The sequence below is a fragment of the Odocoileus virginianus genome, chromosome 21, assembly GCF_023699985.2.
Source record: "Odocoileus virginianus isolate 20LAN1187 ecotype Illinois chromosome 21, Ovbor_1.2, whole genome shotgun sequence".
In the NCBI taxonomy this organism is placed as follows: Eukaryota; Metazoa; Chordata; class Mammalia; order Artiodactyla; family Cervidae; genus Odocoileus; species Odocoileus virginianus.
The window spans coordinates 42,105,515-42,124,620 of record NC_069694.1 but is presented as its reverse complement, the minus strand read 5'-3'; the positions used below and the strand labels follow the sequence as shown (position 1 = coordinate 42,124,620).

The 19,106-nt window shown below is 45.1% G+C and overlaps 2 protein-coding genes across 9 annotated transcripts in view; one reads left to right on the top strand and one right to left on the bottom strand.

Annotated features, from left to right (window-relative positions):
- HADH (hydroxyacyl-CoA dehydrogenase) overlaps nt 1-2,248 on the top strand; it is a 41,711-nt gene extending 39,463 nt beyond the window's left edge. The window contains exons 7-8 of the mRNA XM_020901955.2: nt 140-256; nt 1,212-2,248. Of these exons, the coding sequence (XP_020757614.1) occupies nt 140-256; nt 1,212-1,330 (236 nt within the window). The 3' untranslated portion in view covers nt 1,331-2,248. The remainder of the gene's footprint in view (nt 1-139; nt 257-1,211) is intronic.
- Nucleotides 2,249-9,915: 7,667 nt separating this feature from the next.
- Nucleotides 9,916-19,106, bottom strand: part of LEF1 (lymphoid enhancer binding factor 1) — a 119,957-nt gene continuing 110,766 nt past the window's right edge. For 5 of the 8 annotated variants that reach the window (XM_020901951.2, XM_070452231.1, XM_070452232.1 and 2 more), the window contains one exon: nt 9,916-11,099. In XM_020901951.2, coding sequence (XP_020757610.1) covers nt 11,020-11,099 — 80 coding nt within the window. In that variant the 3' untranslated portion in view covers nt 9,916-11,019. The remainder of the gene's footprint in view (nt 11,100-19,106) is intronic. The other 3 variants (XM_020901952.2, XM_070452234.1, XM_070452237.1) reach the window with 1 other exon arrangement.

The following is a 19,106-nucleotide window of genomic DNA, read 5'->3' as shown; positions in this document are numbered from 1 at the left end:
AGCTGGAAATCCTGACTCCAGAACTTTCTTGAATGTGCATTATATGTAAAACACCAGTAATTCCGGAACTAAGCGAATTACGTGACAGGATGGTCATGGGAAGGACGGTGGTAACTCAGTGCTGCCCCCTTCTGCTTAGGTGACGCATCCAAGGAAGACATTGACACTGCTATGAAGCTGGGTGCCGGGTACCCCATGGGTCCATTTGAGCTTCTCGATTATGTTGGGCTGGATACTACGAAGTTCATCCTGGATGGTAAGAATTTTAATTCTCTGTTGTCTCTCTTTAGTTGAGTTGAGGTAGTCTCTTTCAACTGTGAATTAAATTAAATGCCTCTTTAAATAGATAAGGAGTCTTAGTAGACCTTCCAAAGTCCTGTCCCATCAGCTGAAAGATTCAAGTAACATGACAGAAGGAAAAATATGACTGCCTAGTCTCCTCATGAGGCAACTTTTAAAAAATCTTTTCATTTTGAAAGAATTATAAATTCATAGGAAGTCCCACATTCAGCAAAATATAGCAGACAGGGCCTGTGTACCCCTTTACCTGGTTCCCCCTTAGGTTTGTATCTCATATGGCAACCATAGTACAATATCAGAGCCAGGAAACTGGCATTGGTACACAGTCATTCTGTCAGGTATCCTGATTTGTGTAACCACTGCATTCAAGATGCAAAACCATTTAAAAATGTGTATTCATTTTACTGTAGTGGCTATTAAAGTTGAATGCCGCTCATAGTACCAAGTTGTACAAAGAATACCTATGGGAAGGAGCAAGGGGAGGTTCTCGTGGAAGCAAGAACTTCAGAATTTTATGAGGATACAAAATGCCAGTAGCAGCAAATTCAGATTTTTAACATGCCCGAAAGTCATTTCACTGTGTCACTGAGGGGTCCAGCCACCAGATTAATGGACACCTTTAGCATCAGCTATTTCCGGGAAGGGGTTGGATGAATAGAAGGGCCATGGGAGAGCTGGGCCTCAAGCGAGACACTGCCCAGTGATGACCCTGCTTTGAGGCTCATGTTCAGCCTTCCCTCTGCCTCTGCCAGCCTGGAGGCAGAGCATGGGGAGAAGGGTTCCTACTCTGATGTGGGAGAGGCCCACGGGCCTCACTTATGCCACTTGGGCCAACAGACTCACCCTGGGAATGCCGAGATGTAAAATAAACCCAGCACTTCATCCTAAGCTCTTTTTCCTTTTCTCAATAGGTTGGCATGAAATGGACTCAAAGAACCCCCTGTTTCAGCCCTGCCCATCCCTGAATAAGCTGGTAGCAGAGAAAAAGTTTGGCAAAAAGTCTGGAGAAGGATTTTACAAATACAAGTGAGCAGCTTCTCTGGCTCCAGGACGAAGCCCCGTAAGCACATACCAGCAGCTCCCCAAGTGCCCGCGGGAATGCTCTTTGGTCAGATGTTCCCTCCCACAGCACGATCTGTTCAATGTACATTTTGATTGTAATCTATCTGAATTAATCATTTACAAGAGTTAGAGTAATGGCAGATTCCTCCATTGAGAAACTAATTCCCTTTCCCTTTTTTAGTCTGTTCATTTCTGTGTATCTTCTAAAAAGCTTTACACCCTTGGTGCCTTGGAGCAAACATTTCTTTTGAACCTGTTGTTTTCATAAAGAGTGCCAGAACCTGAATTCGTTTGCTTGTAATGAGAGCATCCTGTGTCCATTGTTGCCACACGGGAAAGTCGCCAGCCACCGACACACCCGTGTTGTGTCTGTGGAGGGCTGCGAGGCAGCACCTGCCTCTTGCCTTTACCGGGTTATCTACTGCCTGCAGCCTCAAGCCTTACCCTCCTTCGCGCATGATGTCAGGTATCATGTCGTGATTCAGCTCATCACTGAGATGTTGCTGCTGGATTCGTGGGAAGATCTCCAAGTGCAGGAAGATGTTTTGTTCACATCCGAAATCTGAATGATTATTGTCTGTCTCTTTTTTTTTGCCCATGAGAAATCATTGCTGCAAACTGACTCTAATGAAATGCCGTTTTTTTAATCTATGAAAATTTGAATTGAAATAAACATGTATAGTTTAAAATCATAATATGTTTAAATGGTTATAAAAGTAAAGGTTGGTAATTTAGGTGGAAGCTGTGCCATCTTTGGCCTGTAGTCACTTTTTTGAGTGGTAATGGTGAGGAAGGAGTGGCAGGAGAAGGTGTTTATGTACAACCTGCCTGTAGCTGTCACTCCAGATTTCTTACCAGGAAAGCAGTAATAAAGGCACAAAAACCAGTTTTTAAGGAACATCTGTTTCTTCTTTGCCAACAAAAAGAAATAGTGTAACATAAGCTTCTTGTAATCATTGGCTTGAGAAAGTGTCTTCCAGGATAGAATTTTGAGGCTGGAAAGACATCAGAAACCCTGAGGTCCAGTGGCCCCATTAACAGAGAGCTGACGTGATGTGCTCAGGGCGACCAGAAGTTCTGTGACAGAGCCAGGATTAAAGCTAGGTTTTGATAAAATATAAGGTAGCAAATTTGAAATTTTCAAATCCGGACTTCCGTGTGGGACCGGCCCTAAAGTGGGCTTCCTTGTTTGGGATTCTTGCTCACAGTGCTTATGCTTAGGAGACTGTCCTTCGCCCATTTCATGATGGGTAAAGGGGAGCTTATTAAATTGTTTTTGCTTGAATCTAACTAGAGCATAATGGAAAAGTAACTATGTGCATACATTTCTACCACACGTAGAACCTGGTTTAGGAAACTTGTAGGTTATTCTTATATTTCCTAACGAAAAAAGGAAGCACCTGTGACACCATCACCATTTCCATTACTTAAGGTTACCCTGTGGTCTGACAGCCCCCTGCTCACTCTCAGGCTGGCTCTTGGCCTTTGACAGGAGCCCCAGGCTTAGGAGGGGCGTTCTTTCCTTCTCATCCTCTGCCTGGACTGCCCACAGGATGAGGGCCCTCTTCCTGGAAATGGCAGGGCTCACTCCTGACCACTGGATTCCAGGAAAGAGCAAACGCAGTGATGTGGCGTCAGCCTGCCCGGGGTGAGGGTGGGGGTCGCAGCTGGCTTTCCCTGGCTGCGGTGTCTCGGTGTGCTCTCAGCCTGCCAGAAAGTCCGAACACCTGGCCTCTGAATGTTCTTTTGTTGTTTTCGAAAATCCTCTTGCATGTGTCATGTTTGGGTCTGGGACGAAACTTTGAACATCTTCTTACACACAGGAGTGGAGAGTGGCTTTCTCAGCCCTGTGCTCCAGCCTCTGCCTTCTCAGGGGAGCACGGCTACCGCCTGCCAAGGGCTGCGAGGAGAGAAGGGTCTTTGCAGTCAGTCAGGTCCCCTGCTTTTAAATCAGGACTGGCTACTGTATAGTCACTGCTTAAACAACATACACTAGTTACACTTCCATAGTTTGCAAATGACACTTTTCACACTTTGAAACAAGCTTTTGTCTTGACCCACCTTGGTTTTAATCCCTTTAAACATTTCAATCTAAGTAACCTATTAAGTCTTACCAAAATACAAGGTGTGGCTGTAATTTACTGGAACCAATTTTCCTGTAAACAGGCACTGATGGTACATAAATATTAATCAAAAGTGCTTTGAACAATGGAAGCATTGCTGCATTTTCAACGCATTTGGTTGTGTAAATTGTTCTTAAAATCACTCAATATTTCATAATCACAGTTTTTATTTCTATGATAGAACAAATTTTAACTCCTGAAAGAAAAATCTAATTCTATTTAATGTTTTATTTAAAATGACCAACTATGGTGGTTGCAGAATTAATTGGTATAAATGATTAACACCAAGGGCTTTGGAATTAAACAGACTTGGGATCTAGTGCTGAGCTCCACTCTTTTACCTATGCAGCCTAACCTTGGGGGGTTACTTGTCTTTTGGAGAGAGCTGGCAGAATGGGCAGAATGATGGGCCCTGTCCCACAAGGTGGCTGAGACTCAATGAGATGATGGATGTCAGGTGTTGAGCTCTCTGCCGGGCTTAATAGACGGATTGCGACCACCTCCCTCCTCTGCGCCCTATTTGAAAGGAAGTCACGGTTCACCTCAAACCTACAGGCTTACAGACAGCCTGAACTTTTACCCTTGGGGGAGTGGGCTGACATTGGGAACAGTCCCACTGGTCTAGTAAAAGAGAGTCATAGCAGTGAGGCCGTGGGGCCACTGGCGCAGCTCCTCCGGAAGTGCTTCCCAAAGTGATGAGAGCGGTGCTGGCCTTTCCAGGCTGACCCGGAAAAAGAAACTCGCAGGAAGCGTCTAGCGAGCCGGCAAGGCATCTGTCTCCCTGGTATTTGAAATTTTGCGTTTGGTAGACTGCGGATGATATAAGACCTCGGAAAAAAGGCTTCTAAGAGAGACGGAAATCAGGGCAAGGGTGGTAAGCGAACAGGATCAATGCGAGGGCCACTGGTCAGCAAGGCAGAGCGAAGGGCAGGCCTCACACAGACAGGGCTGTGGCGGGGCTGGATGTCCAGGCCTCGTGCCCGCCAGAAACACGGAGCCTGTTCTCAGGCGAGCGAGCATGTGCCTGAAGGGAAAACCTATAAGAACTCATAAATAATCACTTGCCTCGATGAGGTTTAGAAGACAGGAAACAGAAGCGTCCCCCACAGACCTGGGGAGTAAGGTGTGTTTGAGCCAAACTTTCTGGTCGCAGTGTTTGAAGGGCTGAACTCTGGAGCCCTGTGGAGGTTTCACCACCTGCTCGTGGGAGGTGGATTTCCAGAGCTTTCCCACTCATGTTGATGTTCCAGGGAAGCGTGCGGGTACAGCGGCAGCCTGCCTTACTGCATGGATTCGGGGTAGGCCAGGCAGGCAGAGGGGGTGTGCCTCGTTTGGTCCTGTAGACTTCCATCCTCCAGCCGCGTCCAGGGGAGAGGCTGTCCACCCTGAGTGCCCCCAGGTGACACTCCTGCTTAACTGTCCTCAGGGAAAAGGTGATGCGTGAAGGAGGGAAGCCATCATCCTGAGAGGAGGCCTGCACGCCTGGCAGAGCTTCAGTGGATGCCCGCACATCCTAGGCTGAGAACCTACGCGTGTGGGGACGTTTAGAGAGAATCTGCTGCCCTTTGGGTGTGTGGGGGGGGGTCGGCTCCCAGGTGGCCCAGTGATAAAGAACCTCCCTGCCAATGAAAGAGACATCGGAAGACTCAGATTGGATCCCTGTGTTGGGAAGATCCCCTGGAGGAGGGCATGGCAAACCACTCCAGTATTCTTGCCTAGACAATCACATGGACAGAGGAGCCTGGTGGGCCAGGGTCTATGGGGTTGCAAGGAGTTGAATTGGACTTCGCAACTGAACAATTTCTGTATAGCAAAGTGATTCAGTTTTATATATATATATATATACATGTACATTCTTTTTTTATATTCTTTTTCATTATGGTTTATTATACAATATTGAATATAGTTCTCTGTGCTATACAGTAGGACCTTGTTATTTATCCATCCTCTATATAAACTCTTAAATCCCCTAACCTCCCACTCCATCCCTCTCCCAAACAGCCACTAGTCTATTCTGTTTGTCCCTGAGCATGTTTGTTTCTTAGATAGGTTCCTTTGTGTTATATTTTAGATTCCACATGTTATATCATATGGTATTTTGATTTCTCTTTCTGAATTCCATTATTATGAATAATCTGTAAGTCCATCCATGTTGCTGCAAATGACATTTTGTTCTTTTTATGGCTGAGTAGTATCCCATTGTATATATGTATCACATCTTTACCACATCTTCTTTATCCATTCATCTGTCATTGGACATTTAATTTGTTTCCATGGCTTGGCTACGGTGAATAATGTTGCAATGAACATAGGGGTGCATGTATATTTTTTAATTATCCAGTTTTTTTCTGGATATATGCCCAGGAGTGGGATTGCTGGATCATATGGTAATTCTGTTTTTAGTTTTCTAAGGAACCTCCGTACTATCTTCCACAGTGACTGCACCAACTTGCATTCCTACCAGCCGTGTAGGAGGGTTTCCTTTTCTCCACAACCTCTCTGGCATTTTTTTGTAGACTTTCTGATGATGGCCATTCTAAGTGGTGTGAGGTGGTACCTCATTGTAGCTTTGATTTGTATTTCTTTGTTAATTAGCAGCGTTGAGCATCTTTCCATGTGCCTGCCTATTGGCCATCTGTATTTCTTTGAAGAAGTGTCTGTTTAGGTCTTCTGGAAAATGGGCCATTTTTGTAAGGGGTGCCTGGATGGGTTGGAGCTCTCTGAGATCAGGCACTGAGGAAAGAAGAATCCCAGCTAATTGGAACATTGGAATTGGAGCAGGCACAGCCTGTGCTAGATGCTGGCATGTGGGGAACAGATGAAGTTGTTCAGCAGGTACCTCTGGGCTTTTTAAAGCCCCCGTGAGCACTGCACAGGCTTTGCTTTATGTACAGCTTGATGGCTAGAACCGGGCATTAGAGTGAGCTAGATTTTAAAACCGTGGGTTGCCTTTCTCCAATTGAGCAAGATTGATAGGACCTGTCAGAACTACAGGCCACTTTGTGTAAGGCTCTATTTTACTTTGCTTGTTGTGTACCTTTTTCCTGATGAGAGAAAATATTACTACAGTGTAGAACATAAGCCAGCGAGTCTACTCAGATCAAATTCTGAGACAATTAAGTTACAAAGAGAAGAGACTAACTAATCTACTAATCCCTCTGTGACTATAAAGAGAAACCATTGTGTGATTGTCTGTTTGTAGGCAGTTTTCTCATTCCATTCAGCAAATAATACATTTCCTACCAGATTTTCCATGTATTTAATGGAGATCAAAAATTAACTTAGGTAGTAACATCTCAAGGTATTATAGGTAAAGAAAAATAATAAACACAGCAGTGTGAATGACACAATAAAATCCAGACTCTGCCCCTTTTGTGTAAGTATTTCCTCGGTCTTTGGTCCAAAACAGAATAGTTAGGTCTGGTTACTAACTGCTTCCATAGATAGAAGAAATATGTTCCCATGTTCTATGGCTATAGGCATGATAGAAACAAACTATATTTTTACATTGGGGGGGGGACCTGTTTAATAATAGATTATGAAGCAATTCAAAGACAAATTCATTTGCTAGTTATTTTGTATGTGTGGAGCATCTCTCATTTTCCACTCGCTGTCTGTTCAGTGAGGTCTTCTCCAGCCCAAGAGGAGGTGTGGACTGAGGGTTGGAGGACACTGTCCAGCTCTCCAAACCTGGGCTTTCTCCACTGTGAACCTCTTCCCATTATAAGAACTTGATATTTAAAGTTTACTATTGGAAGAGAAGGATGCCTGTGTGTTATAACAAATGCAGGTGGTGAACAAGCTTACCAACAGCAAAAAACATTTTCCTAGGGGGCAAGTTATTTCAATAGAGCCCATGGGCAAGTGCCCAGTAAATAGGTATTGAATGAGTGCATTGATCATATGTGTTTAACGCTGGTTTACTATGCCTGTGACACTGCTGAGGATCACATTCTTCTATTAGTATTAAGATGCCTAACTTAGTCAGTTCAGTCGCTCAGTCATGTCTGACTCTTTGCGACCCCATGGACTGCAGCATGCCAGGCCTCCCTGTCTATCACCAACTCCTGGAGTTTACTCAAACTCATATCCATTGCGTTGGTCATGCCATCCAACCATCTCATCCTCTGTTGTCCCCTTCTCCTGCCTTCAATTGTTCTCAGCATCAGGGTCTTTTCCAATGAGTTGGTTCTTTGCATCAGGTGGCTAAAGTATTGGAGGTTCAGCTTCAGCCATCAGTCCTTCCAATGAATATTCAGGACTGATCTCCTTTAGGATGGACTCGTTGGATCTCCTTGCAGTCCAAGGGACTCTCAAGAGTCTTCTCCAACATCACTGTTCAAAAGCATCAGTCCAGCACTTGAGCTTTCTTTATAGTCCAACTCTCAGATCCATAAAATGACTACTGCAAAAACCATAGCTTTGACTAGATGGCCCTTTGTTAGTCTATTCAATTTCTATTAAAAAGTAGTTCAAATCTTGTGTGCATGTATCTGTATGTATCCCTAGGTTTCACAGGGCAGCTCTTAAAGTTTCTGTGTATGAACAATAACATCCTGTGGCAGATGTAGTCATTTGTACAACTACTATGTCACGTGGAATTTCTCTTCTCTCCCTCGTGACTTCTCTCCTTTAAAAGGAAACCTATGCAGACATCTCGTTATTGCTCATGGGCCTCTGATCAGAGATTTCCATATTGTTGGAAACTTAGACCAAAGTATAGAGGGGAAAAGTGACATTTAGGACAGTGAAACTGTTTTAAGATTTCTTCCAGCTAAACAGGTAGTTGCTAGCAACCCTGCAAGCAAACAAACTAAAGCCAGGAGGAAAGCACCCCTCTGTGAGGGCCAGCCGTAACCTCGAGAAAAGCTGAGCCCTAGCAGGAAGGCTGGCCTGTCCTCTTGGCCCAGCTCCGAGCTCACGGCGGGGAAGGAGGCAGAATCACTGCAAGACTGAAGAGAAGCAGGGGCCAGGAGTCCCTCTGCCCAGATGCCCCAGGAGAGCGTCCCCGTTCTGTGTGTGCCTCTCGGGCACTCTGGACTCTCCTGTCTGCAGAAGCAGGATTTGGGTAGGATGGCCCAAGATGGGCACTGCCAGGACATCCAAGTTACCTGGGAAGAGTTATTCTGAAGGAAATACAGGGAACTAGGAGGGACCAAGTTGTGGAAGAAACAACTGGCTCAGGAGATTGAAACAAGCCATTCTTCAATATCATTTATTCATTTTTTAAATGCAGAGGAGGAACCCAGGAGAGGAGACGTGAGTGGGCTTTGGCTGAGGCTTGAGTCTCACTTTGTATCCTTGCTCTATTTGCTTGGTGGACAGACTTCTTACTACTAATCAGTTTCTTTCTAAAACTCAAGAAGAGAATGTGTTGCTTCTACTGTTTTTTCCCTCCAAAGTACAGTGTCACTTCCTACAGCATTTTCTGGTTAACTCTGGAGAGAACACAGTGGCAGCTTTAAACAGTTACAACCACTTGGTTCATGTATGTTAAGAAAACAGAATTTCAAATGACTATGAAACCTTTAACAAGTAGGTCCCCTGAACATAATAGATATTTTCCCCTGGTTCAAGTTTAGGGCTAAATGAGAAGGAATTGGAGAGGTTCCAGAGGATAGTAATGAAAATGATTAAAGGACCAATGATGAAAGGTTCAAGGAATTGGGATTACTTAGCCTGGAGAAGAGAAATTTGAGGGGTGATTTAATGGCAATCTTCAAGTACAGTATGTGGAGGGTTATTACAAGTATGGTAGCCAGCTGTTATCCAGCTGTATTGAAGGTTGAAAAAAGGAAACAGAACTAGAATTTCAGCAAGAGATTGAAGTTAGACCAGTGGTGTCAGTGGTTCTCAAACTGGCTCAATGGATTGTGGAACCTTTGTGGAAGATCATGAAATATTGATGTTTTAAACTTAAAGTATGTAGGATTTGGTAAATCTGATACCAGGCTATATAGTAGTATAACAGAAACTTTTAAGGGAGGGAGAATTATGGACTCAAAGTTGGAAAACTGTCGACTTGGGGAGATAAGTGGGAGTTTCAGGGATGCTTTGACTGGGGGAGACCAGTTTGAGAAGCAGTGGGTCTGACTGGGCGGCACGGGCAGACCTGCGGAGGTGCTGAGAGCTGACGGCAGAGCCCGTCAGGGTGTCCGTGGGCTCGGGAAGGAAGAGAATCACTCCCACCTGAGTCCCGTGGCCCCGACCTTTACACTGACCCTGGGAGAGGCTGCGGCAGTGGTCCAGGCCAGGCACACAAGGGCCTCTGAGGACTCAGGGCCTGCAGATGGGGCGGCCGTGGGCCTGGCCTCACGGAGGCTGCGCCAGCAGGCCTTCTGTCACGAGTTCCAACCAGCTCTGGCCTGGCCTGTGGGTTCAGGTCACCATTACCAACTGTAGATTATCAGGAATTTCACTCTTTAAAAAAAACTTTTTAAATGTTTTATTACAAAGCTTCTTTTAAAAAATGCTCAGCACGTTAACTCAAACTGGAATGACAAACGTTAGATTGACAGTTTGGGGCAAAGGCTGTGCCTTGCTATTTAAAAAAAAAAAATGGGTACATCAATGCTCATTTTAACAACTGGCATAAAATCCCACTAATTGGCTAATAAAAACAGATACAAATACAGAACATTTAAAGTAATAACAATTCAAGTGCTGGGCTTTTTTACAACAAGGGTTGAGAAGGAAAAAAATGAAAATTCACTGCAAACTGGTCTGCTGAAAGTATCTGGTAAAGTTTACCATTTAAAAAAAGAGATCATAAGAAAAATAAAGAGGACTGCCAACTGCTACCCACAGAGTGGATTGGCTGTTATGTTTATTTAGTTCTATCAGACACCTTACAAAGACAGAGAGGCCACTATTGTTACAGGTAATTCACGGAGAAGCCACTTAGCAGACGAGATCTCTCTCAGAAGGAGGAGGCTTCTTTTCATTTCGTTTTTATTTCAAACAGTTCAAGATCTTTGAATTTTACTTAAAAAGCTCATAGCTAGCAAAATATACAAGAAAAATAAAAGAAGTGTGAATTAAAAAAAATTCAAGTTTAAAAAAAGAAGCAAACAAGATAGATCCTTTTGCACTGTTAAATAAAAGCTTGAGAAGAAAAAGAAACATGAAGCCAGAAACAGAGGGAACTCATCCCCACATCCCTGCGGGGACGCTGACGGCGGTGCTGCAGCCGCCCCAGTGCTCAGGTGCCTGGGGCAGGCGAAAGCAGCCAGTTACTGTCCTTGCCAGAAGGTTGCAGATACGGATGCAGGGTGCTCTGGGAAGTGCACGGCGGAGACGGGAGGAAAGCGGCTCAGCTGGCCCAGGGCCTGCCAGCATTCTCATGTGCTTTTTAATTTTTCTTTTGAAAAAACCTTGTATGCTTTCTTGTGGAACTTGGCTCTTGCAGTAGATGAAAGGGGGTTGGCAGTGATTGTCTTTATGGATCAGCGTCTCTAGCAGTGACCTCAGGGTGAAGTTTGTGTTATTTCTCCTTTGGGGTCGACTGGGCAAGCCGTGGAGACAGTCTGGGTTTTCAACAAGCTTCCATCTCCAAGAGAGGTCCCGGGGTCGCTGCCTTGGCTTTGCACGTTGGGAATGAGCTTCGTTTTCCACCTCGAGAAGGAACAAATAAAATGCTGTTATAAGCATTTGCCACAAATCTTTACAGATTTTGAACCTCAGCTACATACAGCACATCACGTCTTAAGAGCTCTGCATTTAATTAATCCTCTTTGTTGATCTGGTGATAGCTAAGACAGATTGCCCTAAGGTAGCCCTAAATCCTTAGATTACATTAGAGAATAAGTGTACTTTACTGAAGTGTTTACCTTGGTTCCATATATATGTATATATATGTGTACAGAGTTATGATGTGAAATACACATAATACTTTGGATCATGGTTTTTAAAAATAAATCTGAAAAACATCAGAAGAGAATGGCCAAACATGAACTGTAATGGCAGACAATGGCCAGATCCCAGAAGGATCTATCATTCTGAAGTGTTTGGTCTTTTTAGTCCACTGTGGGGAGCCACTGTGGGACTCTGCATGCTTTCGTACGTGCTGAGTCGCTTCAGTGGCGTCCCACTCTCTGCAGCGCTGACAGGAGACTAAGCACACTCAAGTGAGGGAGGGCCCCACATCCCCACGACAAGCAGCTATGCGGCTGGGACGTCCTGTCTGCTCATGTTCAGTCTGAGGTGCGTAAGCTTCTCCAATATTCAGGCTTCAATTCTCAGTGGTTTTTTTTCCCTTTCTAACAACTGGGATCTCTAATATTACGTTTGGGATGTACAATCAACAAGTATTTAAAGATGCTGCCAATGACAAGAGCATTCAGAAAGGATAATCCCTAAATCCCCAAGGTTTTAACAATCTGAGACCTAGAGTGATTACAAATAAAACATTGCAACAGAATCAGAGACAAAGGGAAAGCAAAAGCACCCCCAAGTTCAGCTCCTCTGTGGAAAGCATCCGACGCCCCTGCTTTGCAACTGGGGCGACGGCCTCGTCCAGCCGCAGGGAAGTCACCTCCCCCACCTGGTCCCCCGGCAGCTCAGACGAATCTCAACTGTCTGTGCTGCAATGTCCTTTTATTAGCAAACATTTCCTTTAGGAAAAAATTAATTCTAAATAGTTGAGTGCATTCCTTTATGCTTTTTGAGTAGAAAGAAACCTTGGAGAAGTAAAAGGAAACTTTGAAATAATTTTAAATGAGAAACTAAACTCAGGATGGTGACTTCCAATCCAGACAGTGCCGTTCAGAGAAGAGCGGTCCGCAGCCCGCTCTCCTGGGAGCTGGGAGGAGCGGTGCCGTGGCTGCGGTGAGGATGGCACAGCTAGTGCCTTGGAGGGACGCGCAGAGTGCCCAGTGAGTCCCTGCGTTTGGGGCTTTTCCCAGCTACCTGTCAGCGTTATTGCGGCAACCAGCAGCGCTGTCCCTACCGTGACTCAGCATCACCACTGTGAAGAACTGTTTATCTGGGTGGCTGGTGAACACACGAGTGAAAGCACATCAGGAGGAAGCCAGCCACAGAGCGCTGCCTTCAACACCACGAGCTCTTCAGCGACGATTTCAATTCCTCTCCTACAAGTCTACCCTTCGCCCATTTAACAGGAAAACCATGCTGCAGCTCTGTGGTTTTTACAGGTTTAAGCAGATGCCTCACACAGGAGGACGCAACGCTGCAGAGGGCCTGGCTTTCCACGGGGACGGGGCAGAGCCGGGGCGAGGGTGAAGGCGCTGCCCAGACTCCCAGTCACAGGCGCTGGTGCCCCTGACGCGCGGGGCCAGGGCCAGGCTGCGCCTGCTGGTGAGGAGTGCACAGCAGCTGGAGCCCAGCCCTGCTCAGAACGCACTGGCCTCAGCAGCCACGAGCACCAGCCTCAGGCTGACCTCAAGTCGTGGGGTGACAGCCTGCAGGCTCTGTGGCGCCCTGGCTCTCTGGCACTTCCCGCTCATCGAGTGGAGCTCTTCCCACCTCACAGCACCCCCAGTGTCTTCTGCCCACTCCACTACCAGTCCTGGCTGGCCAGAATGACCATTTATCACAAGGTCGCATCCCTGGAAAGAATTTCGACATCTCCTAATAAAGTCAGTTCTTTCTGTAGTCTCACACATTCCCACCATTATTTGATTACCACAGTATCCTCTTACAGGATCCTCCTGGAAAGTTGGTTTCAGAGGTGCCGTGTACAACTGCCAATCAAAAAGTGATTCTTCCCCACCTTGGATGCTCTCCTAATAGTGTAACTAGTGTTTAAATAAAGTGGTAAAGAAACTATCAAATGGGCACCTTATTTGAACCTGATTGGTCCTTTAAAATATAAGGTTGTCAGGGGAGACCGATTTTACCCCCAAATGGGAAAAATGGGGGCCTTCCAGTGTTGCTATACAGATATAAAACAGGTCAAATCGAGATTCTTTTCAAGAAACCACAGGCATGAGGCTTGGGAGACTAGAGACTTCCACATCTAAGGCTTCTCTGGGGGGGCTGTGGCTAAGGCTGGGCTGGCCAGGCAAGCCCCAGTGCAGCCCAACCCACCAGCGGAGTCAGTGCAATCAAAGCTGCAATTACTGTGCCCGCTTCAAAGGGAGCTTGGAGTCCCATCTCACATGTCAGCTTGGGCTCCCTCCGCAAGGAGTCACCACGTGGGCCATTTATTGAGTGACTCTGAAGAAGGCACAAGAAAACACCCTCCCCCCACCATCCAGCTGAAATCCAGGACTCTCTCCTGGACTGAACTCCAATCTTGACAATATCCTGCTAACCAAATGGAACCAGGAGCCCAGACAGACAGATTTGCTTATTCAGAGCCCAAGTGCTAAAGGAAAATCTTGATTTCAAGACGGACTTGCGTCAGGAGATGGCAAGCAGTGACTGAGGGCTTTTAGGCCTTGGCTTAAAAGATGTGAAGAAAGGGAAAGGAGAAGTGTCTTCTTAAGTGCAAGCATCAGCCTCTAATGGAAGCCAATTGCTTTGCTAGCCCTTGTCCTTGGGGTTCTGTGGCCCAGTCCCTCCCCAGTCTGTCCTCCAGCAGAAGGGGCAAGGAACCAAGCCCATCAGCGGGGCCACGGTGGAGGGGAGGAGGGCTGGCCCATGACGAGGACCCACCCGTCGGAGGGAGCCACGCGGGCACAGCACGCCGGGAGACGCCTTGTCATGTGACAGCGCCGCCGCGTACAGAAACGGTGAGGCCAACGCAAAGGTGGTTGGCATGAGAGATCCTTCCCCTCCCAAACGTCCTAGCAAGGAGCAGCAACTTTAAGGTGTTTCTAGTTATGACGTGAAGTTTGAGGACAGAGCATCAGAGATGAGCCTGTGAAAGGTGAACAGAAGCAGAGACTTTGTAAAGAGTGCCCGCCTCTTCGCAGCACACCACAAACCTCCTGCGCATGGCCAAGTTTTCCCGCCTCAGCTCCGGGCAAAGCGACAAGCCTGCTATTTCAGGGCGGACGCCTTGTGCTGTACAAAGTCGTGTGTGTGTGCAGAGAGCGGACTTCTAGAGCAGAAAGCGAGAATGACAGAGCTGCCCTGTCCTTCTAGAGGGAACGGAGGCATTTGCTCATCAGTGATTGGTCTGAGGGTCCCCTAGAGATTTGCTGGGGCTCCTGGTTCCTCGTAGGTCACAGGAGCTGGGGGGGAGGAAGGGACAGCATGGGCTGAGCACTGCGGCCCCGGGCACTGGGACAGACACGGTGTGATGCAGTCACGACAGCTCCGCGGACTTTGGCCCATTTGCAGAGAAGGACTGGGCTGTGTGAGTGAAAGGCCTTGGCTAAGGTCATTATAGGTGGCAGAATTAGCTTTTGAGCCTTAAACCCAATTTCTTTCCACCGTACCGCAGAGCTAAATTATCACTCCTTTTCTTCTCGACTGCCTGCTTGCCATAGCCATAGCTATAGTTAGCAGCACAGTTAGGACAGAGGAGGTGGCAGTGGGCTACATCTAGACCACTGCCCACCCCAAGGTGATGTGCTCTCAAAGCAGGATGAGAGAACAAAGAGCACGAGAAATTAACTGGGAGATTTAAATCTTGAAGATTTAAAGTATAATCTACAAAAGGCAGATTCAGGCCTTTGAAAGGATTACCCAGCATTTGGGTGAAAGAAAACATGATGTGTGGCTGGGAAGGTTGGTGCTCTCTATTCTTTCTACAGTGGAGTTAGTCCTTAAGTCCCAGCATCAAGCTAGCCAGCCCCCAGCCCCCAGCTATAAGCTCTGATGCAAGATGATTCCCAAAGTGTGGAGGAAAGAGGGAGAGGTCAGGGCTATGAGGGGTCACTGGCCTTGGGCTTGGACCCAGGTTATATAGACCAAGGCAAGGTCACTGCATCTGTGTGGCTTCTTCCCTTGTGGTTATTCAGAATGAATCATTATCCGTGAAAGCAGACTTTGGCAATGTTAAGATGACTCTGAGGCAGGCCTGTAACTGTTAATAAACTGCTCTAGGGGACTTTCTTATTTCCATCTGCAGCTACTGGCTTCTCTTCTCATCAGCCCTTTGCCTCTCCCTTGTGAGGATGTACATCACACTGGTTGGCTGAGCTCACAGATCCCACTCTAGACCCTTACCTCCACTGGAAACAGTACAGAAATATTCTTGATGAAAGTTTTGAATAAGAGAGCCTCAAAATCCATTTTACTTCCGTATATCAAAGTGCTTCAGGAGGGCAATATCTATGGAGACTCACATACTCATCTCTAAATTCTTTACCCAGTTCACCTTTTCTTTCTACAAGTTCTCCTACACTGAAGATGCTAACTCCGCCTTCTAAAAGGGAGGCAACAGAACTAGTGCACGCTTTTTTTTCTTTCCACTGTCATTTCTGTATGTGCAGGAGTCTGTGAATCTTAACTATACGGGGCCCAGGGAGGTGACAATGCATTATAGGTTCTGAGCATGAGCTCTGAGAACAGTCAGCCCTGGGCTGGGTGAACCCCAGCCTTTATCACATCACCTGAATTATCCTCAGCAAGTTACCTGAATGTAGAAACCTCAATCTCATCTGTAAAAGAGAAATATCAATAGTGCGTCATTACGTCTCATGATGTACACTGAGGGGATGAAGGAAGATAATTACCCATGACAGATGACATGCCTAGCATCTGCACAGTGCAGTAAGTGCTGGTTACTGCAGTGGGTGGAGACGTGAGCTAAAGAGAAGCAGAGCTAGGTCGGAGCCCGACACTGCTGCACACCGGCTGCACGGCCCTAGACAACTTACTGACATTTTCTCATCCCTCAACAGCGCAAAGATCCCTCCCCATACGGGGCTGCCACAAAATGGGATGCAGAGGCCTCTGCTAGAGCATCTAGGACAGAATACATGGTCCAGCAGTTCTGACCTCATGTGGCATGTTTGGGGATAAAAGCAACTGTTGTAATACTTATAGAATTTCTGGTGGATAATTAAGACCAATAGAGAGTTCTGCAAAGTCTCTCTTAGCAAATATCTTATAAAATATCTTCTACAATGTCTACAGAAATACAGTGATACCTGGGAAAAGTAATACCAAAGGGCAGCAAAAATTTTGTTGTTATGTTTACAGAGAATATATCTAAAAATTTAGAAAACTTCAGTTTTCTAAATAGTTATATTTGACTTAGGACTTAAGCAAGAAAGTGGGCACTACTGTTTGACTGAAATGCTTTCATTTCTTCCCCCTTATTCTCTCTCACACACACACAAAAAAACAGTGACTTTGCTAAGGCAGGATCACCTCAGATTATTAGACTTACTCCTCAGATCTAATACCTGGCAGCTTGAGACCCACAGAACACAGCTGAGGAAGTGGAAGGGCCTTAAGCTCTCACTGTAGTAACAAAAGATTCATGCAAAAAAAAAAAAAAAAAAAAGACCAAAAAAAGGCACATTTACCCTTCCTAATAAGAGCGCCCTCCATACTCCAACTCAGACTCTTATTTACTTTTAATGTATATATTATTCAAATAAGCTTTGTTTTCTGGTTCCCAAATCCACAAAATGGATCTGAAGGAACATATTTACTACTGTCAGGGAGAGGTACAGTCCCTAGTCAGAATGAGAAGGCAGTAAATTAAAAAGAGCAGATCTTTAGAAATCCCCTATTATTTGGGGTCATTTACAAGTGTCAGACACCATCAATTCCTTGTTACCATATACCATACAGTACATTACAGAATAATGGCATGAGGTATTAAAAAATGTTTAAATTACATGTACTCTGAAGAATGAGCTGTACTCACAAGAGTTAAAAAGTACGTGTTTTGATACTTAAACAGGTAAACCTAGAGTTCTCTGGGAAACTCTGTTATCCAGAAGGAAAAATTCTCTCAGTTTCAGACAACTCAGTGAGAAAACATTCTATTATACCAGATTTGTCCAAAACATTTTATTCTATGAACTATTCTTAAGTGCTTGGATCTTGATTTCACAGGTTTCCATGGACAATACTGAGGAGTGTGTCTCAAGGGTTGTAAGAACCTTGTTCTCTCTGTCTGCTATCATTTTTTTAAGGGCACATGGACTCCTGCTAGCCAAGGGTCCAGTTTCCTATTTGTTTCCCGAGGCAACTTAAACCTGATTTTAGCTCTTCTGACCATTAAAGAGCAGCACAGAACTGATGGGAAGGACACTGCAGCACTGCAGAGATTTTCAAAGGTTTCACCACAAGCACAATCCTCTCCCTGTTCCTTCACCAGTGCACAGCTGCCGAGATAACACCACCGCGTGCGCCAGACTAACAGCCCAGCCACCAGCGTATTAGTGCACCGAGGGGGCATCTGCCTGCTTCCCTCTTGATTATACCAACGCCAACACACCCCTGGTTTTTTCACTTTCTTATTATCAAAGGCTTCATTTCTACTATGAGCCTTTGGACAAGCCTTACTGTCTCCTAGGTATTTCCAGTTTTACTAGTCTGTAAACAGTTGGCTTTGCTTTCTAACTCAAGCCAACTTAGGAACAAATACTCAGAGGCTCACTGATAGTTAATGTGGGTGACTACATCTGTCCTCAGGGAACAGAGTTCAGGGCAAAGATTAGGCAAAAGTGTCAAACTCACTAGGGTGAGCTTCAAAAACTGTATGAAGTAACTTTTTCTCAAGGACACTCCTGAAAATATTTAGACCTCTCCCTGACTCTTAGGAGGACACAGCCAAGTCTCAGGCTTCAGGCAAGTCTCCTGGAAGACCTTCAGTCAGTTCTGAGGAGGACTCCAGTCCAATCAAATGGAAAGCTAGAAAAAATTTTTTAAAAGATGTAAACCCAAGCACTGCACAATTAACTATTCTGCTGTCTACTATACTAGAGATTACTTCTCCCACACACCTGTTGGCCCAGGAAAATAAAGGCTAAAGTTTTCATTTAGGAAAAAATATTTTAAATTCTCAGTTTAGAAAAAATGTACAAGGTAAAGATTATTCTAAGGCTAAAATCATAGTGTAGTGTGTTTGTATATGAGTGCCTGTCTGTATCTCCTGGTGTGCTTAACTCGAGGTTTTTTCTTTTTAAAAGGTAGCTTGTTTTTAAACTAGCCCTTTGCTGTTATATGATCAAAGGAAATACACTGAAATATCATAATTTCAATCTATATAATTTTAAGATAGTGGGCTTTATATATATTTTGCTAAAATATTAGTAAACCAATCAGTAATGTTTTTAAGTTAGTAAACTCAGAATAATAATCTTCTTCACCTTTTCAAAAATTCTTAATTCTTCACTGCTTCAATTCCTCATGAATCTTAAGTCAGGAAGAAAGGGAAGTATTCGATGATTTAATCTTTGACTTCTGACAACCTTGAGATGTTACATATTTCAAATCTAACATGTACTAGAATACTGGAAACTCACAGCTTGATCATTGTTCTTTCAAACCCAAGAATTCTTCCATGACTAGACAGCTCAAGTGTGACTTACTTTTCCAGGAAGCCTTCCTTAATCTTGTTTTGATTTGTGTATTAATACTTCTTGTTCTTTTTAACACAGTGTGCTGTATGTGCTTCCTCTCTACTATAAAACATATTATTTTGTAATTTATATGTCTGTATCCTCTTAAACTGGGAGTTCCGCTGAGAATGGGTAGGGTTCATTTAGCAAGTCACCCCACTGCCTAAAGCAGTTCTTGACTTGCACA